General features: G+C 39.8%; 1 protein-coding gene and 1 long non-coding RNA gene across 2 annotated transcripts in view; one reads left to right on the top strand and one right to left on the bottom strand.

Annotated features, from left to right (window-relative positions):
- Positions 1–13,656, top strand: part of LOC121929600 — a 20,551-nt gene extending 6,895 nt beyond the window's left edge. Inside the window, exon 2 of the long non-coding RNA XR_006103699.1 lies at positions 13,312–13,656. This is a non-coding gene — a long non-coding RNA (uncharacterized LOC121929600). The remainder of the gene's footprint in view (positions 1–13,311) is intronic.
- Positions 8,799–27,815, bottom strand: RNPC3 (RNA binding region (RNP1, RRM) containing 3). The gene is made up of 15 exons (XM_042465328.1): positions 27,612–27,815; positions 26,206–26,253; positions 24,190–24,308; positions 21,728–21,811; positions 20,875–20,986; positions 19,955–20,023; positions 18,535–18,674; positions 17,910–18,035; positions 15,987–16,123; positions 14,606–14,758; positions 14,335–14,429; positions 14,189–14,247; positions 13,556–13,688; positions 11,058–11,134; positions 8,799–9,516 (listed from the first exon to the last, which is right to left on the bottom strand). The coding sequence occupies exons 1-14, from the start codon at positions 27,780–27,782 to the stop codon at positions 11,060–11,062; spliced, it is 1,521 nt and encodes a 506-aa protein (XP_042321262.1). The 5' UTR covers positions 27,783–27,815; the 3' UTR covers positions 8,799–9,516; positions 11,058–11,059.

The raw sequence follows: 27,815 nt of genomic DNA, 5'->3' as shown, positions 1-27,815 counted from the left end.
TCCTCCTCTGTCCCAGCAGGAAATAGATCTCCCAGCATAAATAAATGATTTTGGCAGGAGAAGATGGTCAGTACATTTTTTTTCAGACCTTGTACTGTGGCTTAATATAAACCATAGCCTGTACAACACTCAAAAGGGAGGAATTCCATAGTGTCAAATAGATGAGTGTTAGGAACAATTGCTCTCCACACCCAGTTTATTTTTGTGATTTAATGAAGAACAAAGTAGTTGATGTATATTGTCCGAGATTAATGCTTTCTTGATGTGCCATTCACTGAAAATGTTTTGAATAGATACCTTAGGCATAAATGAAGGGAAATGGATTTGAGCTGGACCATGCTGTAATATTCTGGCAAAAATATGAAAGTGTTGAGTAACTTCTGCCTAAAACTACATCTGGCAGAACACCTGGAACAAGAGAGAAAAGCTTAGCTTTAGTCAAGGCATAAATATAATTCTGTTGTGGAGCTCTGCCATTACTCTGATATTGTTGTTAAAAATATATATTTGTGGTAGATCAGAGCTGTTGTGCACATTCATCTCTTTTGTTTGTCAGAATTAATAAGTGACAACTTGTTTACATAGGCAGTCTAAGAATGAAACTGTAACAGAGAATAAAGATTAAACCATATTCGCTGTTCTTCTTTAGAACATTCCTGCGTAAATACTACAGTAATACTGTCATGCAAGTGTATCCTTTCTGTTGTATCCTTTTTTGTGTATTTCCCGCATTCTTTTCTAGAATTGCATTAGGAGTAAATCAGTAGATCTCTAATGACACAATTTCAGTAAGCCATGTGCTTGTTATTTAACAGGTCCTAGAATAGGGTGAGCCAGCAATAGGGGGTTATGGGGGCGTTTAGCCTCAAGGGGACTTAGGGGAACCACTACACCATACCCCTATACTTTGAGAACCTTTTAAATGAGGGGGGCTGTGGGCCACAAAAATGGCCACACTTTCCTTACCCTTGTATAGAAACTCTAGAGTAAAATGTAACTTTACAACTGCATTAACCAATACTTTGGCTACTAGACCTTCAGCCAGTATACTTTGCTCTGCTTACGTTCGTAGAGCTAAATGTATATACTGACTGAAGGCTTCAATTATTATATGAAATTATTTTGCATTATACAGTCTTCCAATAAGACAGTTCTGAGGAAACAAATTAAAGTCTGGTAAACATTTGTCTTATGAATAACAACTTTCAGGATTTTTTTTTTCTTTTGGATGCTTTTCCCATATTAATTGAAGTAGCAGTTGAAGCAGTATTACATAAGCAGTAATGAATTAAACTTCTGGTTAGCTAGGCATGTTCCTAATTTGGACTACGCGATGTTTGTATAAAATACTGCAAAAGTATCAGTTCCAAATCTACACTGTTCGAGTTGGATCCAGAGTTGCCTTTCTGCATATGGAAAGACTCCTTCTTTTCATCAAGGACCAGTCAAAAGACATTCCTATTTGAGAGAGAGAAGATACTTTCATTATTTGCCTCTTTCTTACACTGTTGGAAGGTTATACAGCTCTAGAGCAATTACAGATACTCCAAGGAAAGAGTCAGTAAAACTCACCTCTCCCTCCCCACACCACTCTTCTTCAGTGATACAACCTGTGAGCAAAGTTTCTCTCCAAAATTCTGCGATCCAAGTTTAGTTTGTCACCATTCATCATTCTAAGCTTTCTCGGAAAGTATGTGTACTGTTAATGTGCCTTTCAATCATTCCAGGTTCATTTTCAATCCCATGCTCTTTCAAGCTTGTCAAGCTCTGGACCGAAGATCAGATCGCTGGACGCTCCGCCAGTTTGTAAATACTTAAACTCACCCAGTATGTAGTACTTTAAACATAAAAGCTTTCATGTGCCACAAGCTGTGGAAATGTTGTAACAAAGAACTAATAACTGTTTTTCAAATAGTGCCCTATTTTTTTCTGATTTTGTTTCCCCTTGCTAAAAAATTCAAGCACTCACACTAAATTTCCCAAGGGTGTGCGTTTCATCCCCCCCCCCCTGTTCCAGTACATACCTATGAACACCACTTCCTTAATGCTGACCCTTTGATGATGAGAGTAGAACCTCTTTAGACTTATTCCTATGCTAATTGTCCTCTTGACTGACCAACAATGCAATTTGAAGATGCCAACTTAACCGACAGATCTTTTGAAAAATAGAACAAGAGAAAGAATAGGCAGAAGCACACAAGGGAGGCGGGTGACGCAGCAGGAGGAGAAATTCTAGTAAAGAAGGATGAAACACAATTAAAGAAACCGCCAGGAGAACAAGAGCAACATAGACACCCCAACCTTCAATCAGACATTGTGAGGGATAAAGTAGGCGAAGACGCCATCGGCGAAGGACTCTAAACTAAACACCCGGGGAGTTAGGGTTATCTTGAATAAGAAAATAGTGTTACCTCTGAGTATAATATTTGGTAAAGGGACCAAAAGGGTCCCAGAATAATTTCCTGAATGACAGGCATAGCCCGGAAAAAGAGGAGACCCGTGATGCCACTTCTGCAACGCGGGTTTTGATGTTATTTCTTGCAGGAATTAAAATGAACAGGGGATTTACAATACTGAGGAACTCCAACTGGGTACTTTATTTTGCGCGGCAGCTAACAAAGGAAAGAGTGTGGCCTATGTTTGTTGTCACTAAGTATGAACGAAGTTATAAAAAGCATTGTGGTAGATGGTTAGTGTGGAGGTAATACAAATGATGTTAACTATTTGCATCTACAATGTGTTGGCCTAGAAAGAACGATGACTCTTGGAAACTGAGTGATGTAATGAGAGATCTTGATGGGATAATCTGATTTTGACAGGAGATTCTTAATGGTGTAATTACCCAAAAATAGATAGACTTTCAAAGAAAGGTTGGTCAGAAAGGCCAGGGAATTACTGGAGTTTTTTTAATTTAATGGATGCATTAATCTGTAGCGTTGGCCCATACTCTGGGGAAAACGCGGATAACCTTTTTCCCTCGGCTGCACACCAAATCTCACTCTAGCTCTAGATATTTCCCTGGACAAAAACGGTCATTACAAAATCAAAGTATGGAATATGCCCAAGGGATCTTCCGATCAAACCGGTCAGATTGACTACAACGGGTCCAGAGAGGAAAGGATGGAGATTAATGACCGGTTCTGGCGGTGAAGGTTTCATTAATAAAGTTAGAAGAACTAAAATTTTCTTTAGGAAAACAGCAGAAAGGAAAATAAATGAAGGTGGTTTGGGATACAATAAAGCCTTATATCAAGGGACATTTATTCAAAACTGGCAGAACCAAGAAAAAAGACCCTAGAAGAGTAATTAAAACTGAACTAGAAGGAAGGACCAAGAACTCACAGAATCGGGTAATAAAAATTGAAAAAAAATAAATTTGAAGAACAATTCAGATAAAAAATTTGCAGAAGAAAGCCTATACAGTGTACCCCGGGTACGAATTACCCAGCTTACAATTTTCGGGAACGAACAATCCCATAGGATTTCTGTTTCGGCTTACAAGCGTTTTTCGGGTTCCGACAACACCTCGGCCGCTATTTCGCCACCGCGAGGGCAGCAGAGAGCTATTTTCCTTAGCGCCTATGCATTCGGCTTACGAAGGTTTTCGGGTTACGAAATTAGCCGCGACCGAATAATTTCGTAACCCGAGTACCACTTCAAACTAAAAAGCGAAACAGACTCATTTGAAAATGCAATAAATAGTAATGGTTGGCTAAAATTAAACACACTAAAGAGAAAAAACTGATACGAAATTAGGCAAAATAATAAAACAGTAACAGAACCAAAAGAAAATACCAACGGCTTCGTACGTACATCAAGACACTTTTTGAGAAACACGGGACAACCATGGACTGAAGATAGGTTAGATCAGTAATACACACGTAACCGAACTTAATCTTAAATGGAACCGAGGAAAAACAATGCCGAAATCTCGTTAGAAGAGCATAATGAACATTGAAACTTAAAAATATGAAGCCCCCTGAGAAGACAGTTGACAGCCAAGTACACAAATTTTTTGCGGCGAATTGCAAGATGCTTATAAAGGTGTTCAATTTATTCTTCGAGGGAACGCCAAAACATGGGGAGACAATTCTAACTTGTACCCAAAGACGGGAGATGGCAATTACTGAAATACAGACCACTCGCACCTCATGAACAATGATTACAAATAATTGCTCATCTTGGCACATAGGCTTAGAAACTAAAGAGATAATAAAAAGGACCAAAATGGTTTCCTCCGGAAGGCAATAAACATAATGTAAGAATAAGTTAATGCTCTGATTTTATAATACACTACAAAATACTAAAATCAAATTTTTCATTTATAGACCGCTATCCCAGATCATAGTGGTGTACAGTAAAATTGCAACACCATAAAAAAAATTGCAAGGCCTCTCTCCCCCCTCGAGATGGTGTTGGAGGAGGGCTCTTGTCTTCCCAGGCCCGGCCTCTCCCCCCTCGCGATGGTGGTTGAGGAGGCTCTTGTCTTCCCGCCTGGCCTCTCTCCCCCTCGAGCTGGTGGTTGGAGGAGGCCTCTTTGTCCTTCCAGCCGGCCCTCTCCCCCTCGGTGGTGGTTGGAGGCGGGCCTTTGTCTCCAGGCCTGGCCTCTCTCCCCCTCAGATGGGTTTGGAGGAGGGCCTTTGTCCTTCCCGGCCTGGCCTCTCTCCCCCTCGGATGGTGTGGAGGAGGGCTCTTGTCTTCCAGGCCTGCCTCTCCCCCCTCAGATGTGGTTGGAGGAGGGCTCTTGTCTCCGGCCTGGCCTCTCTCCCCCTCGGATGTGGTTGGAGGAGGGCTCTTGTCTCCAGGCCTGGCCTCTCTCCCCCTCGAGATGGTGGTTGGAGAGGGCTCTTGTCCTTCCAGGCCGGCCTCCTCTCCCCCTCGAGTGGTGGTTGGCGAGGCTCTTGTCTTCCAGGCCTGCTCTCTCCCCCTCGAAGTGGTGGAGGAGGGCTCTTTGTCTTCCCAGCCTGGCCTCTCTCCCCCTCGGAGGTGTTGGAGGAGGGCTCTTTGTCTTCCAGCCTGCCTCTCTCCCCCGAGATGTGGTTGGAGGAGGGCTCTTGTCTCCCGGCCTGGCCCTCTCCCCCGAGAGGGGTGGAGGAGGGCTCCGCCTTTCTGTTTGTGGAGCCGCCCGAAAAGGCCTTTGATTGCATTAGTTGACATTAGCGTAACAATACTAGAGATAATGGATATGGGAACATTTATAAAAGTGTGGAAGAAATTTCTAATAACCAACTGCGCGCACGTGATAAATGGGGAACTACACAGGATTTTGCATTTAAACAGGGGACAAGCAGGGGCCGCTGTCTCCATCTATTTATACTACTACTAGCATTCTGTGACTAAATTAGAACAATCAGAAAATTAGGGTCTTAACGCTAAAAAGGGCTGAATACAAGGTGCCAGGCCTTGCGCGACGACCTGTGGAGTGTTGGAAGACCCTATCCACAACATTGAGCACTCTGTCAGATTCAACCTATTTGAACATTTCTCTGGTTTAAACTACATACGGGGAAGTTGTTATCCTGCTCCCTCGCGTTACGAATTAATTCGTTCCGCGCCGCTTCGTAACCCGAAAAGCCTCGTAGCCGAATTGCCATAGGCGCTAATGGGCGAAAAGCCGCGTTTCCGTGCAAAAAGCGCCGCAAAGCACCAAAAAAATTTCGTAACCCGAAACAACATTCGTAACCCGGACCCCCCATATTCCAAGGGATTTTTTCGTACCGGAAATTTCAACCTGGGTCTTTCGTATCCCGAGTACCACTGTAATTACAAAAACTTGAAATAAGGAGGCAAAGGAATACTAAGGGAAGACAGGAGTGAAAAGTAAACAAGTACGATATTCGGGATAATTATTCTGAGAATAAACGAATCTGTATGACCAACAATTATAAACCAATGTGAATGGGATTAAAACGCAGATGAAAATTGGGCAAAATTAAAGATACCCACTTGTAGAATTAATGTAGTTCAATGTCAATATGCCACAATCTATATTTCTTTTTTCAAACATTGCCACTAAATACAGTAATAAGGTCAATAGACCAATGAATAAGACCAAAGCAAATCCTATGGAAAGGAGTAAGGCCAAGAATCAGGTGGAATATCTTAAGGAGAAAGGAAAGGGGGGGATGCGCTTGCCAGATTCCAACTTACAGTGGCATGAGTTACATGCTGGAAGATGGATAACTTTAAAAATAAATAGTTTCCATTTAGAAGGTGAAAATTACGATTGGCTGGCACGGATATTTATGGTACAGAAACTGCTATCAAAAGATTGACATAATCCTTCAGGAAAGCATTGATGAACTGGAATGTGGTTAAGGGAAAATCTATTTTAAAATCCTGATGGGTATCTACCCATGAAGCATTCGCAAACAGATGGGATACAGGCCGAAGATGGGCTGAGTATGAACATTAATAAATCTACTGAACCGAAATAATAATAAAACCCAGAGAGAGATTGATGGAAGAAGATATGTAAACTGGTTTACATCTATCAAATTAAGAAAGATTAGTGGAAGATATGGAAACTCCGGGCAATGATTAAAGCTGACGAATTTACACAATATTTTGATGAGGAGGGGAAAATCTCTAATATTATAATTTGTTTAGGGAAGGAATACGACAAAAACCTGTGAAACAATTTCGCGATTGGGCTAGGATTGGGGAGAGAATCCCATTGGAACCTGGCATTGCGCGAAAGAACTAAACTTTACTAGCTGTCAGACCTAAAAGGACTCCTAAAAGTTAGTATAGGTCGGTCTTCTACCCCAGCTAGAATAACGAAATGTTAAAAAAGATAGTGATCTTGCGGAGATGTCATAAAGAAAAGGGCACACCAATCCACAGTGTGGACTGCGAAAATTAAAGGTTTTGGACGAATTCACTCTATAATGCAAAAAATCTTAGGTACAACATAGAAAAAGACCAGAAGCCTTTTCCTTCTAAAATGACTACTACTTGGATTCGGAGGATCAAAGGAGGGTATGGAAGTTTTTTTGTATATGATAACATTGCTGATGATACTGGCCCCACACTGAAAGTGAAGAAAAATTGCAAATTGAGGACTGCGTCACAACGCTACGTGATATCAGACAATGGATTTACTTACAGTAAACTGAGTGAGGAAAAGAAGAATATTGTAAGGAATGGGAAGGGTAGCTGTATTCCTACAAACACATGGGGTCGGATGAAACCGGCAAGAGGATTGTCTGATCAGTATTCACTGGAGGATAGGGAGCAATTTGTGGATTACACGAAGGAAAATAACCCAGGTATATAATTAAATGATCACAGTCCTCACAGGATTTTGGATAACTATCTTTGGGATTTAAAGAGTTAGCACAATGTTAAGTAACTGATTGGGCCATTACTTGAGTTTGTAAGTTACTTTGACTTGATTGAAAACTCCCCATTTGTCAAAAGGAATTGTGATTGTTTATGGCACGAGCGTAAGCAGCAGGCGATCAACCCAAAGACGTTTTATTTTTTAGACAGGAAGAATTGACGCCAAAAACCTCGGGTGGAACTTTAAGTTCATTTACATTGTACTATTTACAATCGTGTAAATCAGCGTAATTGTGAATGGATGCGATGAAAAAATTAATAAGAGAATTGCTTTCGACAATAGCTTTATAATGGAGCTAGATGTTTTCATCTATCTTGATCTACTCTTGATTTCCAGGTAACTGCTTTTGCACACTTACATAGTAATCCCCTTGTACAAAGAAATTTTCAGCTATAGTCTCCCTGCCTTAGAAAATGTTTGGGAGTTGTACACCAAAGATTAACTGAGCATTTGTAATCAAATATCAGATCTCAAACTTTTCATGCTCTTTGTCACAATCCTGCAAACGCTCAGTGTGCCATAGAGTTCTGTATCTAGAACTATTTTTTTGTGTTTCCCTCAAGTCATTTCTGATTTATGACAACCCTGGGTGAACCTATCACCTGGCCTTCCCCCCGCTCTCCCTGCCCGCCCTCAGGTTGCCCATTCCATCCGAGCCTGAGAGAATGCCAATTGCCCAAGGTCCCCAGTGGGATTTGAACCCTGTCTGCAGCGTCCCGTCCAGTGTTTAAACCACTAGCCAACCTTGCTCCTGCTGACATCTTTAAAAGGTATGAGGAACGCGTCATCACTTGGTAGGGAGAAGAGACTACACCCCATAGTGACAAAATGAAAACTACCAAGTCCAAATTTTACCCTTACTACCTATTATTCCACTAGCAGGCATGCCACTTGGGTTTGAAAGTAAGTGAGCATAACCCTCTGCTCCTCAGTTGAAGCATTCTAGAATCTTATGCTTCTGCGATACACAAAAATCACTTCCTTTCTCCTCTTGCAGCTTCCTCAATGCCATGCTTTTCCTCTGTGGATCTCATTTGAAAGGCCTCACTTAACTGGAGAGAATTGGGGCCGAGGAAGTAGCGCGAGACCCGTTCATAGAGGGATATGAGAAAAGCTGCGAACGGGGAACTGGCCCGAGCTGTCATCCGAACCCTTAAAAGCCCCCATCCCTCCGCGCCGTCATAGAAATCCTTTGGAGACAGGTGAAAACGGAAGCATGTTTTGTGCAATGTAAGCATCCCAGATTTGGAATCTAACCTTGCCACAGCTCCCAGGGAGAACAAGAGACTTCCAAAGGTGGCTATCATAGTTAATACATCCCTCATGTTTCATACCTCCACCACACCAAATAAACAATTAAGAGTTACATCGCTCACTACTAAGCTTTAGTACGTTTAACTAGAAACAAACCACTTGGGATTAGGGAAAGTTTAGCAGACAATGAAAACTGCCGGGGCCAGGAGGGTTTCCCTGAACTTGTGCTAAGGAAGAGATACTGGAAGCAACCATATGTACTAGCTATGTTTGGTGACAAATAAGCAACATTCCCAGTATTGAACATGAGATAACATCAGTTTAACATGAGATTAAGTTACGGAGGTCATTAACACAGCAGAAGGCAATACAACTTTAAAGTGTCAGCGTTTAAACCGGTTCTTCAATCTGTGGCAATCCCGTTTCCACTTATGGCAATGATCAATTTTGCCTCAAAGACTGACATACAAAGAAAAGCATTTTGGATAATAAAATAAATGAAAACACTCTCAGACCAGAACAAACTCACCCCTCCCCCATGCAGAACAGAATTCAAATGCAAAAGCCAACATTATACTAGACAGCATTTGTGGAAATAAATTTTGGTTAAGAATAATCAAAACATTCGATTTTAAAGCAATATGAATAATTAAACCCAACCTAGCTCTTTTTCTCTAGTGTTGGATCCAGACTAATGTTTTAATCTTACAGAAATGGGACTAAAAGTAAAACAACCTGCCACATGACCCCAGTCAGCTTCCATGCTGGCTAAGCAAGGGACACAGTGCTCCACAGCCCTACAAAGATAACTGGGCTCGCGAAGCGGCTTCTTCTTCAATGCTGTTCAGTTGTTTGCTGAGTACAGGCAACGGGGAGGTGAAGGTCTTCTACACATATTTTGTTCTATCAGAGAACAGCTGTATAGCATTAAACACAGAGCTGTGTGTGAGTGAAGGAGGGACGGTGTGCATATACAGAAAGCTCTCTTCCAGTCAGTGCTTTAGGGTCCCAAACTGAGGGTTTGGGATATGTAAAAAACAAAAACAAAAACCTATTACTAACTACCTGGAATATATTGTAACATGCATTACCAGTGATTTAAAGGAACACCAATAACAAGTGTGATCAAAGTAATCAAACTGTTAGAAACTGCACACCTTGATTAGTTAGGTAATTATAGAATCTGAGGATCAAACACTCCAGATCTGGCCAGAAGAAAAATTTTCTAGACATATTGTTGGTGTGCATTCCAGGATGCCATCTAAATTACAATATATATTCAAACTTTACTGTGGACTAAGTAATCTGCTACCACTCAAATATTTTGAACTCCATCTTCCCACATGACCAACAGTAAGGAATTATGGAAGCAGTGGTTCAAAACATATGGAGACCTGCAGGTTGCAATGGATGAATATGTACATTTTTTAAAAAAAGAAGTGACTAGCTGGGGCCATGACCTATTCGGTAAATGTGCCTTCAAATCGCCTTTTGACTAATGGTGTCCCCATGAATTTCACAGGGTTTTCACAGGCAGGAAAAGTTGATAGTTTTGTCTGTTCCTTCATTTGAAATGTAGCCTGTTATTTACTTATGTTCATGTATTGCATCTCTAGCAATCAAATCATCAGGGTGGGTAACATCCTGCTTCAAGAAGTGTTTAAACAATTAAAATAGGCAGAAGGCTTGTACCCCCTAATAAAAGCACAACATTGTAGGTACAAGGTGAACCTTCTTAAGAGGTAAATCTAGAATCCTGCCTTAAAACACCAGGAACTGATTTATTTGTGATCTTACATTCTAAGTGGAGAAAATAAGACATGTAAAAGACTATAAGGTATTTTCATTCCAATGTAAAAAACATATTGCTGCAACCAGGTAAGAAGTAGCTTAATAAAATAGCTAGCATTGATTTAAAGGCCTAGTGTAGTTATAACCAAGATAACAATGAAGCTATGTCTGGATTATATCATATACTAGAAGTGTAAGGCCACATGCTAAGTTAGTTCCCAATAGAAAGATTTGTCCTTACACTGATGACTTATTAATGCAACTTTGTTTTCTAAGAACATACAGTGGGTCAGAGATGCATGTTCGAGCCCCACCTTCTCTACTCCCAGCTTCCCTGTGTTCCTGGACAAGTAATCCATAATAGTAAAGTGTATGGGGGAGTCAAGCATGAAGAAAATGGAGCTGAAGTGGTGTCTTGCAGCTTCCCTACAAGCTTAAAAAAAAATGTCAGACTAGAGATATAGAAAATGAGTCTTATTACTATACTTCCCAACTTCCCAACCTTTCCGTGTGAAACTTACAAGACTTTTCATTTATTAGAGTCTGAATTTACAGTATGGACAGTCTAAAAAAAGATTTATTACCTCAATGAAAACAAATTCAGAACTTCTGCAATTTTTACAAAAAAGATTATTCAGGGAAAGTGGTATGTTAAAGAATTACTTGCCTTCAGGTTTTTTTCAACTTGTCTTTTCTTTTTTCTTCTTTGGAATCTGGCTTAGGCCTTGCTGATCGGGCAAATTGCTGAGATTTTTATTAAGAAAAGGAAGGGAAGCAAGTGATTGCAACTATGATTCACCGACAACAGAGAATGTGGAAATAAAATACTATGGAAAATTATGACACTTCCCAGTGCATAACTACTATCTTAGTCATTTATTACAAATAAAAAAATTCATCATTTTTAGAACAAATTGTTCCACAGCTTGACACAATCTAACACTACTTTGGTCTGTTAGACTTCCAAAGATAATTTGTTTTGCAAAGAGATATTACAGAAGGCCCTCAATATTAGTGGGTTTGCCATCCATGAATTTAACCATCTGCAGAAGGCAATCCTTGGCGGGATATAAACCGCCATATAGTACGTATTCTATACGTACTAGGATTAGGAAGGGGCGGTGCTTCCGCACCCCCCCTAACCCTAGTACGTATAGAATACGTACAAGATGGCGGCGCCCCTTCCACATGGGCGCCGGCATCTTTACGTACTGGACACATAGCGTCCAGACGTGTTGCGGCGCTAATGATGTCACGAATGCGCCCTTGGCGCTTCGCGACGTCATCAGTGCGCCGCGGAAAGAAGCTCCGAAATGGAGCTTCTTTTTTGCTCCACGTGGGAGCCGCACGGTTTGGCTGCTGCAGCTCCCGCGCAGAGCAAATGGCGCCGGCGGGGAAGCGCTGCAAAGCGGCGGTTTGTATCCCGCCCTTGTTGCTTTCAGTGGGAGCACATGCACACATCTATGTTAGTGGCTGCGCACATGTTTGAAATCAATGAGGGCTTAAGGTCCCACGTTTTTCTTTTTCCCGGGGGGGAGGGGATCCAGAACAGATCCTCCATGGATACAAAGGGAAGACTGTATGTTGATACAACCAAAATTAGAAGAACAGCACTTCTGATTTATTAACTGAATGATTCAACGATTATGGTCTGGGCTATTTTATGTTATTATGTAAATAATACTGTCTCTATAAGAAAGGATAACTGGATTTTTGGACATATAACTAATAACTTCTCGTAATGACCATATAACACCGGTCTTGAAGTCCCTTCACTGTCTGCCAATTAGCTTCTGGGCAAGGTACAAGGTGTTGGTGATTACCTTTAAAGCCCTATATGGCATGGGACCAGAATAATCACCTTCTCCTGTACAGTTGGTCCCGCACACTAAGGTCCTCAGGAAAGAACCTACTTTAGCTGAAAAAATCTAGACTGATTTCAGTAACTGCTGCTCCCAAGCTATGGAATGACCTGCCAGAGGAGATATGTCATATTTCCACTCTTGCAGCCTTTAAGAAGCTGGCTCTCTTCTGGTAGGCCTTCCTAACTTAATTCCTCTCCCCACATACTATGATTTATGTCGATTGCCTACCTATTTTTTCCAATTTTTAAATTATTGTATTTAACTGTTTTTAAATTGTGTAATTGTAATTTTAGAATTGGGAGATGGGTTGGGAAGGGACTAAATTTGGATTTTATTGTATTTCATATATTTTTTACTATTGTAACACACTCAGATTCTTCATGATTGAGCGGGCTATAAATAAGTTGTTGTTGTTGTTGTTATTATTATTGTGGAATGACTTGTTTGTTAATATGTCAAACAAACTATGCTCCTAATTCAATATACATTTACATTTTGCAAAGAGATCTTGCAGCACCTTTGAGACTAAATGAAAGACAGACGTTATTAGCACGAGTTTTCATAGACTTGAGCCTACTTCTTCAGATGTATGTGGTGGAAGTAGGCACAAGTCTATGAAAGCCCATACGACCAGCTTCTTTCTTTCAGTTTGTCCCAAAGGTGCCACAAGATCCCTTTGCATACTGGTTTTCCAGACTAACATGGTTATGTTTTTGAATTCATTTGTATTGCGTAATGCATACAATCAAAGCAAAAGGAGAGAGAATACACTGTAAAGTGTTTAACACGCAAACTACACAAGCAGTATTAATGCACATTTCATTATAAGGCAAATAAAAAGTAATTTAAGACTGTGAAACACTGATGGGCTCTCAAAGCAATCTCAATTACTCCTAAAAAGACCTGTCATTAAAAAGCTGCACACAGAGTTGTGGACCTATCTTAGAATTCTTCAACTAGTGTCAGGCCAGCCTATTTGAACATTAGGGGGGAAGGCACATTGCATGGCCTTTTTAACTCCATTTCCCTATTTATACATGTGTTCACTATTCACAGGCAGACTGTATCAGCTCTTAACACTGCAAGACTCCTGAGAGATATGAACACTAGAGAAAACTGATTTTCAAGAGCTCTGAAGTACTAAATGGATGCAAGGTATTAACAAAATGGATGCAAGGTATTAACTTTCAGAACGGTGTGCTTTCCAAGAAGAGATTCCCCAATATATACAAGGAGATGATCCAACCCACCTTCAGATGGCAACATTTAAATAAAAACAAAGACCTTCAGGAAAGGATACAACCACCATGGGCTTGTCAAACAAAACATATCCATTTACTTCCTTCAAGGCTTTTGCAGCTGCTTTCTCATCAGGAAGCCCAATAAATGCTTGTCCTTTCATGCGGCCTTCTTTCATCAAGCGTATATCAAACCTAGGGTAAGTCAACAGACATTAAGTACCACAACAGATCATTCATGTAAATAGGCCACAGTGATGATTCATTAAATCATTTTCTTGGAACATAAGCAGAGCCAACAGAACTTTCTTCTAGTCAGAAACAAATCCACACTGTCCACATCAGTTTCCCAACAGATGAGTGATGGAATAAAAAGTCTGTGGATTCAAAGGATTTTTCAACAGATTCAGTGGTTATTTACCTTCCATGCTCTTCTCCTCAGGTATTTTCCCTGAAACACACTACAACTCCCACATACTGTAAAAATACTCCAAAAGTCATTCAATGCAAATGTTGATTTTTTTTAACCACTGGAATAAGGGCTAAACAGATAAAGAAAATAACTTTTACAGATAAAGAGTTAAACAGATAAAGAAAAGAAAGTAGGAGAAAGATGTGAAGTTCACAAATGTATCACAGCCCAAGTAGCCAACCCTAGTCCAACCTATTCAAAAAGTCATAGAGCCATTACTTACATTATTCGTTCAACCTCTGATGAAAAATCAACATATCTTCCAAAAATAAACTTCAAGTCCTGGAATGAAAAGACAATCTTGTAAAGAAAAGCTAGCAGAGTCCTAGACAAATTAAGCAAAATTATTTTTGAGCAATTCCTACTTACTTTTTCCTGAACCTGTTTAGAGAGATTCTTCACATATATTCTACAATTTGGATCACCAGGCTCATAGTTCTTGAAGACAGAAAGTGTTTCCATTTCTTGAACAAAAAAAGAGGAAAGTTATTTGTAAATGTGATTTTTTTTAAAGAACAATTTCCTTACTAAATGTTATACAACATTAAACAAGGGTTCTATCCAAACAAGGCAATCATTTTAGCATAAAAAGATATTAGCATTTACCCTGTATATTATAAAAGGGTTAAAATTAAATTACCTTTTTTAGATACTCTGCCTTTTTCTAGCTCTCTTTTAGAAATGAATTCTGAAGGTATTTCATCATCTTCTTCTTCCTCCATCTGGTCTTTATGGTTGGAACTGGGAGCAGGAAAGATTTTTCCAAATCCTGCATTATTTACTTCGTCAATTGCTTGCATAAAGAAGAAAAAATGTAAAAAAAAAATAATGGGATGAGAGCAAGAAACACAAGAGACGTTACCTTTAACTTGAATATTACAATCCCATGTAAATCTAAGCATGCCTACAGTGTGTGATTTCAGTAGACTTAAATAAATAAATTAAATACAATTGTCTGTTCTGGACTGTGAACACTGTCATTAAAATACTGAATGAAGCAATGAAAAAAGACAGAAACAAAAAGCTGCAATGGTAAAGCATATGAGAAACTGCAGAATTTAGAGTAATAAAAGCCTGTAACTATAGTCCAAAACACATTGCAGAAATAATCCAGTTTGAGAACGTTTTAACTGCCCTGGCTCAATGAAAGAGAATTCTGGGAATTGGAGTTTTTGAGACATTTAGCCTTCCCTGTCAGAGAGCTCTGGTGCCAGAAGAAAGTACAGTTCCCAGAATTCCCTAGCACTGAGTCATGGCAATTAAAGTAGTTTGTAACTGGATTTCTGCAGTGTATTTTGGACCATTTACAGTCTTTGACAAACCTGCAGACTGAAAATGCCACTGCATCTACTGAACTAGGAACAGATATAGCACAAACAACAACATGATACAGCTCTAAATCATAATTCATAAATTCAACATCTGTATCATAATTTAAAATGTCCAATTATACATCCAGTAAGCCAGGGAACAACAGGAACTCTGGCTTGTTGTGTATGAAGAGTTTACTGATACACACTGTCTGAACACAGAAACTGTTTCCTCTGTCATCTGCTCCTTTCCTAACAAACCAGAAAAAAATGCAAAGCCCTCTCCCCATTTCTCTAGATTGTGAAGAGAGAAACAAATCAGAAAGAGAAAGCACCGGCATTCATAAAACATGCTAAACCAATGAGGAAAAACATTCTGAAGTTTGTTTAGCTGCTCCAGCTGCAAATACGAGCAATTACACTACATTAACCACTATACAGTTCATAAGCACCAAGCCAGGGGCCCTACAGTTTGATTTCTTGTGTCATCCAATCAGGGAACTGTCTTACAACAGCCATGCATATTTTCACAAATATTATAGATAGGAAAGGGAAAGAAAGCTTCGCCTAAGGCCAACTCATAAGTTCACCAAAGAAGGGACACTCAGACTTGTAAGCGACTTATTGCTCAGTTTGTTAACCACTTGGCTGCAACTGTTTTTAACTGTTTGTAAATTGGAAGTGGTGCAAAGACAGATGCTCATCCCATACCATCATTGTGCTCCTTCTCCCAGCTTTGCTGAAGAATAGCAGGTGTGCCAGCCGAAATGTGAAATTCAATTTTTTTAAGACCTACAGTCTGCGGCTGCTCGAACACATCTGAAGGCGAGAGTGCTGGGTGCAAATTACTGTTTAAAATACAACGTTAAGACCATTAAAGTTATCTTTCTGAATTATTTTTTTTCAAATACCTACTCCTAAATAATTTACATTTATTTATTGACATATTTGTTTGTTTATTAAAGTGGAATAACAAGCTGTCTAAAAACAGTCCTTTAAAATGTTAAAAAAATTATTTAAAAAAATCTGCTATGAATCACTTTGAGCGATATAATCTGAAAAATCAGATTACAGGTTCCTCCACACTAATTCAGAAATTAATTTAATTTCAAAAATTCAAATTTCAGTCATTATGCATGATCAAATACTGAGACATCATTGTTTATCACCTTAGGATAAAAAGAATGTTTGTGGAAATCAGGGAAAATCCAGGCTGACAAGATACAGAAATATAAAGCAGTTACAGAAGAAAAAAATGTATGATCTGTGGTGAAATTCCAACAGATACTATTTTTATGTACCTTTAGTCTAGAAAAATTAAAATAGTTTTTACACTTTACATTGCTGGAAGCTACATCTCAGAGGAAGAAACAGGTAAAGTGACCTCTGAATACTGGCAAGCGATTTAAAGGCACATACAAACACATGTACACTTTCAAGGATTCAGGCCATTTCTCTTTTCCAGTTGTGACTCATTTCTTATTTCAAGTAAGTCTAACAAGAATTATTGGCCTTGATTTGCAGACTTTTACAGGCAGTGTGGGCATTAACTTATTCAACCCTTCATTCCCTTCATTCACACAAAGGATCAGGGATGAAGACAGTTATTTGGTAAGAGTTACACATAAGAACCTGATCTCAAAAGCACTGCAAACCCTGGGGAGCTGAATGGGATTTTTTTCCAGTTCTTCACAGAACCCTTTGGGAGAATTGAGAGAATTGAATGCAAAAGACTTGTCCTTGATTAGGCAACTAGCCTGATCAGCTATGGACCAACCTTTAGCAAGGATCCTCTGCATGCAATCCCCATGTATTCCACATGACTCCATCCAAAACACCCCCAAAACAATATGTAATATAAGATATTACATGGCAATACCTAACAATACATTTATGAAAAAATTCAGAGAAAAATCTGTACAGCATTACAATGAGACTTTATCTTGTTATCTTTACAGTGGTGTCAGAGAATTATCACTATACTGGGCTCAAGGAGAGATAGCAGCCTGAGTTGAACTCCTGGTTCCAAGTAAAGGAAACCCACTAAATCAATTAGAAATATATGTTAATTTATCATTCAGAAGCTGAGTTAATGGCTGTAAAGATAGTATTTACATCTTTGATTTTACACAGAGACACTAGGTGAGCCAAAATTTGTCTCTTTCAATAGGAAGGGATTTTAAAAAAATCAAAATACTTCGAAGCTTACTGTAGCTAAGACAGAGAAGATTGTTGTTCTGTGCTATGAGAATATGCTGTCATTTATTGTCAGTGTTTGGTAATCTGTATGTTTTTTCCTACACATTTCTGACAATAAATTTGTTTCAAACAGCAAACATACTGAGTTAACATACTAAAGAAAGCATTTTTAGCAACATTTTGTACAGTGGGCCCTTGGTATCTGCTAGGGTTTGGTTCCAGGACACCCCATGGATACCAATATCTGTTGATTCTCAAGTCTCATTAAATATAATGGCATAGTAAAATGTCTATTATATAAAATGGCAAAGTCAAGGTTTGCTTATTGAAATTTATTTTTTCTTTAATGTCTTCAAGCCATGGATAATTGAATCATTGGATTAAAAAATTTGTGGATAAGGGGAGCTGACTATACTGCTATAATTATGTCCATACCTGGTGGAAGGAACTAAGGAGCTGTTTAATAAGTCTTTTATCTTCCTCTTTTTTCTCACGCGGTGCTGTTTTGTTGGCATCTGCCGTTTTGGTTGAAGAGTTGCTAATTCCATCAGTTTTGTAAACCTATATTTTAACACATTGAACACACACATTAAGTTTTGCTATGCCAGTTACTCAATCCCTTCTGACACCTCTCCTGGGGTCATTTCGTTTCTCAAGAAAAAAGCTCAGAGAAGAAATCCCACAAATGCCTGGTACATACAATCTAAAATTATGCTGAGTCCCTTGATTTTGTCTTTACTTTTTTCTTTTCCCCACCTTAATGGAGTATTAGATTTGCCGTTGCCATGGTAAACTAAAGAAAAGCAACAATTTTTTAGTAATGTATATATAAAGTTACAGATTTTCCCCATTATGTGGTAGTAGACTAGACCTGCTATGTATATTTGAAACAAGTTGCTTTGATTTCACTGGAAGTCACTTCTGAGGTTGTATGACATAGTCAAGACCTATATAGAAATTTCAGCTAAAGATAGTAATAGCAACCCTTTACTATCTGTATTCCAAAAGGGAAGAGGACACCAAGTCTTAAGGCAGGAGCTTACTCTAAAATATTACCAACCTTTCTTTGTCTTCTTCATCAGCACTTTCATATTCTGACTCATCTTTGCTAGAATCTTGACTCTCATCTTCTTCAGGTAAAGGAGGCTCTTCAGGAGGCAATGGTGGAATAGGTGGTGGTAAAGGGATATATTCTTCATACTAAATAAGGAATAAAAACACATGCAAAGCTTCTGATACTGAACACGTGTGTGTTAGTAAACATACATTTAACAATTCTTCCATTTAAATATATGTTTTGCCGCACCCAGATCTGTCTTCCAGGAACTCAGGACACTTTCGAAAGGAGTTGGAAAATGGAAGGTGATTACAAACAAGAGCAAGACTGAGAGTAGGAAGTTCAGGAGCAAGAGTTAGGGAAAACACATCTTATCAGAGCAGGAGGCAAGGATAAGTTTGACCTTTCTGGGGTTGTTCTCACTGGTGGAAAAAGCAAAAAGGTCTAACCCTTCTTGCCTACTGGAGGGAGAGAGAGGGAGGAGAAACCCATCCAAAGAATGTTCCTCCCTTCTCGACTGGAAAAGGTTGAAACAGTTGAAAGAAGACAACTAGGCTCCAAAAGCCTGAATAAAAAGATATTTTAAAACTTTGTGCCAAAATATAAAAAGCAATGCTACTCAGGTCTGCCTGAGGAGACATCCCACATCCAGGGCACCACAGCCGAGAAGGTCCTCTCCCACTCCTTCATACAAGTTTAGCTCCCAATGGCGGGACAGAGAAGAGTACCCCTCCTTCAGACCTCTACCCTCAGACAGGCATATTACATGCCCTCTTGCATTTAGCAATATGTAAAGGTATAATTCAATGGCAATAAAATCCTTTTAAGGACAAAGGTACTGGTATTGATGCAATATGTATGTCACTCATTCCCCTTCAGCATCTACTTCTAAGTAGCCATGAAACACTTTTCCCATCACTGTACTAGCAGAATGTGTGACCACCATTACAAATTTAATTGTGATGAGGTGACAGGAATAGAGAGGTTCAGTTTTGGCAAATTCTGACTTCAGAATTTGACCACATCTGTGTTTTTGCTTATTTAGAGAAGCTGTCTATAGAAAATTCATTATGTGAGTTTCTTTTTTCAATACTGTCAGGAAATGTCCAGTTTTATCCCTCAAATAAAACTTTATCTGGATCTTTAGCTCACTCTAGTACAGATCCATCTGGGTGTGGGAGGACAGGAACCAAAGATATACAAGCCAAAATTTACCTTATATTTTTGACAAAATAGTTTCAAAAAACAGTTTGCAATATTGTAAGGAGATCAGATCTTTTAAGAAGAAAAAAAAGACTCAAAATGGCAATTGGATCATGTAATTACTTCTGAGAAACCAAGCAGTTTTTTTGCTCCTCCCCATAAACTTCAGGGAATTAAAACATATATCCAAAGATGCTTTTCCTTACACTTTGTTACATACCGTGGGAGGTCGAGCAGTAATTGGCCCAAAAGGAGGAGGAAGATTCATTTTGTTCATCAAATGCAAAACCTAAAAGCAATATCAGTTTAGTTTTCATACAATATTTTTTGTATTCAAAGAATCAGTCATTAGGTTAGTAATCCTTAGAACATTTTTTACCACATTTAAAGCACTCCAAATGCAACTAGAGCAAAAACAGATTTCTGCAATTGTTCCACACTTCGAATATGTGGAAAATTGCATATAAAGAGCAAGTTCTGGGACCACAAAAAGATATAAATAACGCTGCATGACAAAGCTGAATTTATTTATCATCCAAGCATGTTTATTTATCTTTTTCTCACTTTAAAAAAAGATGGAGATAAAATAATCTTCTAAAAAGTAGAGAAATGAAAGTGATATGTTGAATAATAATAATAATAATAATAATAATAATAATGGTTTCCTGCTTCTCCAAAAAGATCGAAGCGGCTAACAATAAAACAATAAAAATAAGCCGCCCAGGTTACGTTGCACAGAGGGGTGGGATATAAATAAATAAAAAATTATTATTATTATTAAAACATTCATAAAATACAATAAGCATACAATAAACTATATTTATTTATAAAATAATAATAATAATAATAATGGTATCCTGCTTTTCCATAAAGATCGAAGCAGCTAACAATAAAACATTCATAAAATATAATAAGCATACAATAAATTGAAGAAGTAGCCAGAAAGAATGTTGTGTAGTAAAGCAAAATCTGTCCTCCAATTCTAGAAGCAACACCCAGTATTGCCTGATTAGATGAAAAATGTACCAAGATACTTTCACATGTCTACTCGTAACAACCCCATATTATTTTAGATGGAGAAGTCAAAGACAAACTTTTAAAGTATCAAGATTTAAGTCTCAAAGTCAAATCTACACGTACCTGTACATAAAACTTGGGTACACTTGCCAAGGCATTTGCTATGTTAGCTAAGATGGCGTTTGAAGGTGGTGGGTATAGATATTTGAGGCAAGAATTTATGGGAAACGTTAACCTGTTAGGGAAAATAAATAAGAGATAAAAATTTTAAGAGGCAAAAGCAATGTGAGCATATTAAAAAGTAGAATATAATGTTTTGATTTTATAACATGTAGATAATTACGTTTTTTAGCTTTCAAACTAACAATTCTAATGTATTATGGATGTAAGATTTTCCATCTAAGAACTGGAGTACCACTGTAAGTTTTACAAGAACAATGCAAGGAATCACATACATTTTTCTTTCCTGAACGGTAGTCCCTTGTGGTAGATAGGAAACCACCTTTGAAATGAAGGAAAGTTTCAAAGGTAAGTCATGGTGACTCAAGGTCAACTACTTCCCTGGGCATATGCAAACCATAAGGGCTTTTTAGATCCCAAACAATGTACAATGACAATTACAAGTGGGGAGATTTTGAATATAAGTGTGCCCGCGTCATACGGGGGCCCATTATATGCTGCTTTCAGTGTATGCTGAAAGCTGACGCTGTGCACCGGAAAGAACAATAGTGTGTGTGTCCATGGAATGCGCGTGCCATCGCAAGCATGAGACCCATTATTTCTAACGGGGCTCAAGCATATGCGCAATTTCTTTTACGCGGGGGGGGGGGGGTCTGGAATGGATCCCTGCATAAAAGAAGGGACCACTGTGCAAAACAGATATTCATATACCAATGTACCTCTTTAGACAGATGTTTGTGGGGCCCCAGAAAATGGAAACCATTTTAGCTTATACCATCAGAACCAAAATACTAACCCATGGCTAGGAGCAATTCCACTTTCAATTTTGAGGCTGCTTACATCTTTCTGTTCCTTCTCTTCTTTTACTGGTTCTTCAAGGCTAAAACATAAATAATATAAAAGAATCAACCACATTACAAAATAACATAGCATACCAGAATGAATCTAGGTAATATTATACTGTAACAAACTATGTTTTAAAAAACAAACTACAGTCGCCCCTCCTAACTTATGGATCTGAGATCCGCAACCTCGAATATCTGTAGAGGGGTGACCTGCACCCAGGAACACGCCCCATTCAAGCCTATCCTCATGGGGGGAGGGGGGGTCCAGACCGGATCCCCTGCAAAAATGGAGGGCCAACTGTATTCGCTTAGGTAAATTTTGGAACTGATCACTCTTTACCCGAGTTTAAAATCTAGCTGGAGAAATTCCACATACAGGACAGCAGAATCAACATAAAGAAATAGAAGACAATAACAAAAAAGTAGAACCTGAGACGTCATTCACAAGATCCAAGAAATTAAAGGAAAATTCAAACCAACGAAGATGCTATATGACCAATCAGGGAACAAATTGTAACCAGGACAAAATAAAAACTTGATAGAAGTAGAACACTGAGGAACTAATTAAAAGAAATAAATTATGAGAAATTTATTCAAGTAAGAAACATCTGAAAACGAACCCACAATTTTGAAAAGTGAAGTGGAAGAAGCTCTCAAAGCACTTGGAAGAAATAAATGATCAGGGACAGATGGCATACTAATAGAGCTGTTTCAAGCTAGATATAGAATCCACTCTTGTTTCTTTAAAAAATGCTGTCAATAAATATGGAAAACAAAACAAAGATCTATAGATTGGAAATGTTCTACATATATTCCAATTCCTTAGAAAGAGAAAGAGTGTAGTAACAATCTGACTACTGCACTGATTTCCATTTAAGGAAAATGGCTTCTGGGCAGTTTCAGAGTGTGCGTGTCAAAACACCACGCTCTGACGCTACCTAGACGGCAGTGCAAAGGGGCAGTCTGTTTCATCCCAAAGACTTGCAAAGGTAGCTGTAGACTTATCATTATATATCCTAGTCAGAAACATCTGGACCATAGTATTTCCAATTTCGATGTATGGGTATGAAATCTTTCAAGTGAAGAAAATGGCCAGGAAGAAAATAAACTCATCTGAAATGTGATTTGGAGGAGAGTTCTAAGCATACTGTGGGCTTTCAGGAAGATGAATGAATAAGTGTTAAAGCCAATCAAGCCTGAACTCTCACTAGAAGCGAAAATGACTAAATTGAGGTTGTTATACTTTGGACATTTCATGAGATGTGACTCACTGGAAAAGATGAAAACACTAAGCAAGTGGAATGCAAATGAAAAATAAGGATTAAAGGTAGACTGATTAAATCAAGGAAGTCTTGGGACTGACTTTGCAAGATCTGAGCAGGGCAGCTGATGACCATATCTCTTAGGCGGGGTACAAACTGCCCAAAAAGGATGGTCTGCTGGTGCCTTGTTTTGCCACACGAGTAAGCCGCAGCAGACAAACCGTGCAGCTTCCTCACGCGGCAAAAAGAACCTGCAAAAAGTGGTTTCTTTCTACGGCATCCTTGTGATGCCACAATGTGCCAATGGTGCACTCGCGACATCACAAGGGGGCGCGATGTGTGGACGCTAAGTGTCCGTTGCGTCAAAATGGCGGCGCCCGTGTGTACAGGGCGCTGCCATTTTGATGCGTGCTAGGAGTGAGGCACGTATGGGCAGTGCGCCCTTGGACAACCCCTAGCATCCGATGAGGGCACACTATAGGCCTGTTTGTCCAGGGCCTTAGAGATCTCTCATTCATAGGGTCACCATAACTCAAAAACGACTTGATGGCAAATAACAAATAAACAAATGGCAGTTTTTAACATCTTATTAAAATGGATGATCAATTATTGACATTTCTGTGAAGTCATTAGTTTAATTTTGGCTCCCAAATATAAATCCCCATTCAAAACTATTTGTCACATATTAAATACTTAAGTTTATATGTAATGCTTTCCAGCCACATTAGGTGCTAAAGTCACAATATGAACATTCAGATAGGTCTCCATTTTGTTCCCTTCCCTTCCCACTATGCTTTCTGAGCAAAGAAAATTGAAACATGGGTATTGTTTCCATGTCAGAACTACTCACTTTTTAATTCATACTCCTTGAGAAAATATCATTTAACTTACATACTCACAAAAATTGAAATATGTAGAGCTATCTTCAGTTACAAGGTGAAAAAGCTCATGCTAACAACTGAGTGAAAAAGAATGATGTTGGCTGTGGAGCTGAAGTGACATTGCAAAGTTGGTATGAACTGGATGTGAACATATGTTATCTGAGTACTTCCATATTTGTGGAACTGTGGAACTTATAAATAACCCTTAGTAAAATTTTTCAATATTTTATAAATCTACTGCAGTATGAAAATACAGCAATCTCTACATACCTTTTATCCTTTTCAGATAAAGACGACTGACTAAGAGCACGAGCACTGTCTTGGTCCTTTGCATATTCAACTACTAGTGTATGGCCAAGAAGGCTCAGCTGATGTAATCTGGATAAAGCCTTCAATGAAGCACAACACTCAAATAAATCACTATTTAAATGCATTTCAAAACAGTTTAATTCATCAGCATTTTTTTTAATTTCAAATTTTTAAAATTTAAATTTCCCTGCTTCTCCTTTCTATGGCCTCATTCACACTAGATGATAAACGAATTTATCAATAGAGTGATTTGACACCAAATAGATGTTCAGACTATTGCTTGCCATAATCGAAGCTGTCCGTGTTTGCATTAAAGTTTATATTTAAATTTGTTACCTATTGAAAATGGTGATTAGAGCCAGCACCCAAGAGGGAGGGGCAGTGGGTGGGCAGAGGGGTAAAGCATACCCATCCCAAAGGTCTTGCCAAACCACCATTCTCTTTGCCCTCTCAATGCTTGCGGTTCCTTGGGGCTCTTTCTGATTTCAAATTTCCATGCTGTCAAGTGGTCCCTTTGAAGCACTGTGCAGCTGTTTTCTGCTTCTGCCAGTGAACTGGTTCCCTTTTTCCCCATGGACCACAGTTCAGAGAAATCCTGGGGGGGGGGGGGGGGGGATGGTGCAGCGTGTTTCTTTTTTAAAAAAACTGACAGCTTCTGTGCACTGTTGCATTTGCATAGGTTCACGGGGTGGGAGAGTCATAGATGCCATTGGGGGATTCTTCCCTGGCATGCATGAATCCATGGGTGCCATGGGGGCATTCTTCCATGCATGCCAGGAAAGCATCTCCCCATGGCACCCATGACTCCCCCCATGAACTCACACAAATGCAACAGTGTACAGAATCTGTCAAAGTATTTTTTTTAAAAAAAAAAAGGCCACACCATGCCCCCCAAAGGCTCCCCCCCCCTGAACTTCCCGTACCTCTGGCTCACAGGGTAAAAGGGAATCAATTCATCAGCAGAAGCAGAAAATAGCATACAACATTTTCCTTTAATACAGTGGGCCCTCAGTATCCATAGAGAATCCATTTTGGATCCCACAGCTGACACCAAAATCCACAGATGCTCAAGTCCTATTCTCCTCAATAGTGGTGCGGCCACCATCAGGGACAATGGGACTTTGTCAACCTGTCCTCCCAAAGCCTGCCTCCCTGTGGCAGGTGGTTGCCTCACTCCTCCTCCTCCACCACTGCCACTCTTCCTCCTCATTCCTCCTCTTACTCCCATCACCTCACCATCTCTTCCTCCCTCCTCCTCTTCTTCCTCCTCGTCTCCTCCACCGTAACCATCACTCTTTCTTCTCTTCCTGCTGCTCTTCCTTCTTCCTTCTCCTCCTCTTACCCCCGCTACCGCTGCTCTTCCTCCTCTTCTGCCACTGCTCTTCCTCCTCCCTCTTCTTCCTTCCTCCTTCTCCCCCTCATCGCCGCTGCCACCGCCTCTTCCTCCTCCCTCATCTTCCCTCACCCGCTTCCGCCTCTTCTTCTGCCTCTTTCTTCCACCTACTCCTTCCTTATCTTGCCAACACCTCCTCCCTCCTCCCATGTTGGCTTGCTATCCATGGATGCTGAAATCCACAGATGGCAAGTCTGTGGATACGGAGGGTGGACTGTATTTTTCCCCCCAGAGACAGTTGTGTTAATCTGCTTCAGTATAAAAGGAAGGGAAGAGGGGAAAGGCGTCTAGGAGCACCTTTGACACTAACATATTTTAGCATGAACTTTTATGGATTACAATCTGCTTCCTCAGAATGTGCTGATAAGAGCACAATAGTGCAGCCCTAGGTATAAATGCAGTTATATAGTTGAGGATAGGAGTGGCGTGAAATTGTACACATAAAAGGACAATTGTACCCATTATCATTCAAAGAGCTGGTTGAGTATAAACCTTCAATACTTTGTTTATATACTGAGAAATACATTGACCTGCAGTCATTAAAAAATCAAAATGAAAAAAAAAAAAGTAACAATGATACATACTTGGGCTGTTGCATTTTCATTGGGGAAAGTAGCAAAAGCTGTATGTTTCTGGAAAACAAGTCAAACGTAGATTCGTTAGCATAAACACTTTTAATACATAAAATACACAGTACACTGTAGTGGAGAATTTTTGAGTACCAACAGAAAGGAAGAAAGGCACATAATCCCACCAAGTAGATGCATGTTAGAATGGAAGCAAACAAGACGACGGAGGACCAAAGCAGAATTCCTTCCTTCTGGTGCATGGACCGGATGATTTATCTTCTAGGTCTGTCCTGCCGACATTAGCAATTACTCAGCAAAAAGGAACCGCTTGTTAGCAAGACATTTTGACTTGTTCAACCACAGTCCCAATGGACTCTAGTCTAGTGGTAAGGGCATCCACTGCTTTATCATGTGCCTCTTGTCATCATCTAGACTCATACAGGGTTTTTAGGATCGGCTGCTGCCGCTGCTCAGCCAAATTACAGGGTTTTGTTTGTTTTTGCCTATATTTTGAATTGGCGTCTAGTGAATTTCTTTCCATTTGTTCAGCTTTCCGTTCCATTTAAAATCCATTATCACCCTCACACACCTCCTAAGCCATTAGCTGCCTGTTTTTATATTAGATCGTCCAATTCTTATGCCATCCTTTCATCTAAGTGAGGGGGAAGGCAGCATCATGAGCCCAGAACATAATTGTGTTGTATTCTACCCAGAATCTAAGGTCATCTTAACCAACTTGAGCTGTATTTTCCAACATTATTATTACCTGCGCGACAGCAAGCAAAGTTGAAAGAGACTGCAATCTGTGGAACGCATTTTAGTATTTTGTATTGTAAGAGTTATAAGTGTTTTACTCTGTTTGTAAAGCACCACAGACAGGGATGACGCTAGGTAAATAAACAATAGTAGTAATAATAATAGTAGGTCCATCCTATGGAGTGCTGGGATCTGTAGTTTGTTGTTGTTATTATTGTTGTTGTTATTTCTGCAATCCAGATGCACCCAGAGGCCACGTCCATGCTGCAGAAGTAGTGCATCCCGGCACTGCTTCTACTGCCATGGCTCCAATGGAAACCTGGGATTTGTAGTTTTTCTAAGGTCTCCTTTAGCCCTCTCCGCCTGGGAAAACTACAAAAGCCCCAGGATTCCCAAGCATGGATCCGTGGAAGGGAAAGTGGTGCCAAAGTGCCTATGGCTGCATCCAGATTGGAGAAATAACCCGGTTTGGCACCGCTTTAACTCTGTCGTCTGACTCTTTGCTATGGAATTCTGGGAGTTGGAGTTTGTTGTGGGGCCCAGAGCGGGGCAGAATCCCATAGCCTTCAGCCACACAAAGCGTTAAAGCGGGGCCAAACCGGGTTATTTCTCCAGTCTGGATGCAGCCTATGGCTCCTCTCCTCTCTCCCAAAGAGCTTCCCTACCAGCCTGCCGTGGTCGGAGAGGACTCGGACCGACGAGGCCCCGAAGTGCCTGAGGAGATCCTCCTTCTCCGCCGCCGTCAAGACGGAGGGCAGGTGTCGCACCAAGAGGGTGCGGCTGCTCCTCCCGGGCCTCAGCTGCCTGGAAATCTCCTCAGCGCTGGGCGCCGCCATTTTGGAGAGGCCGCCCAGGCGACGGAAGTTACA

This window comes from Sceloporus undulatus, chromosome 4 (assembly GCF_019175285.1).
Source record: "Sceloporus undulatus isolate JIND9_A2432 ecotype Alabama chromosome 4, SceUnd_v1.1, whole genome shotgun sequence".
In the NCBI taxonomy this organism is placed as follows: domain Eukaryota; kingdom Metazoa; phylum Chordata; class Lepidosauria; order Squamata; family Phrynosomatidae; genus Sceloporus; species Sceloporus undulatus.
This window is presented reverse-complemented; position numbering and strand designations above follow the sequence as displayed.

Bases quoted from the DNA above. Each gene is read 5' to 3' on its own strand.
- RNPC3 (XM_042465328.1), bottom strand. From the start codon at position 27,782: ATGGCGGCGCCCAGCGCTGAGGAGATTTCCAGGCAGCTGAGGCCCGGG. The intron at 16,124-17,909 runs GTATGGACATAA...TATTTTAAACAG, and splicing joins TCCTTAGTTCCTTCCACCAG to TAATTTGCACCCAGCACTCT. The intron at 14,430-14,605 runs GTAATTTAATTT...TTTTTGTTCAAG, and splicing joins AGGCAGAGTATCTAAAAAAG to AAATGGAAACACTTTCTGTC.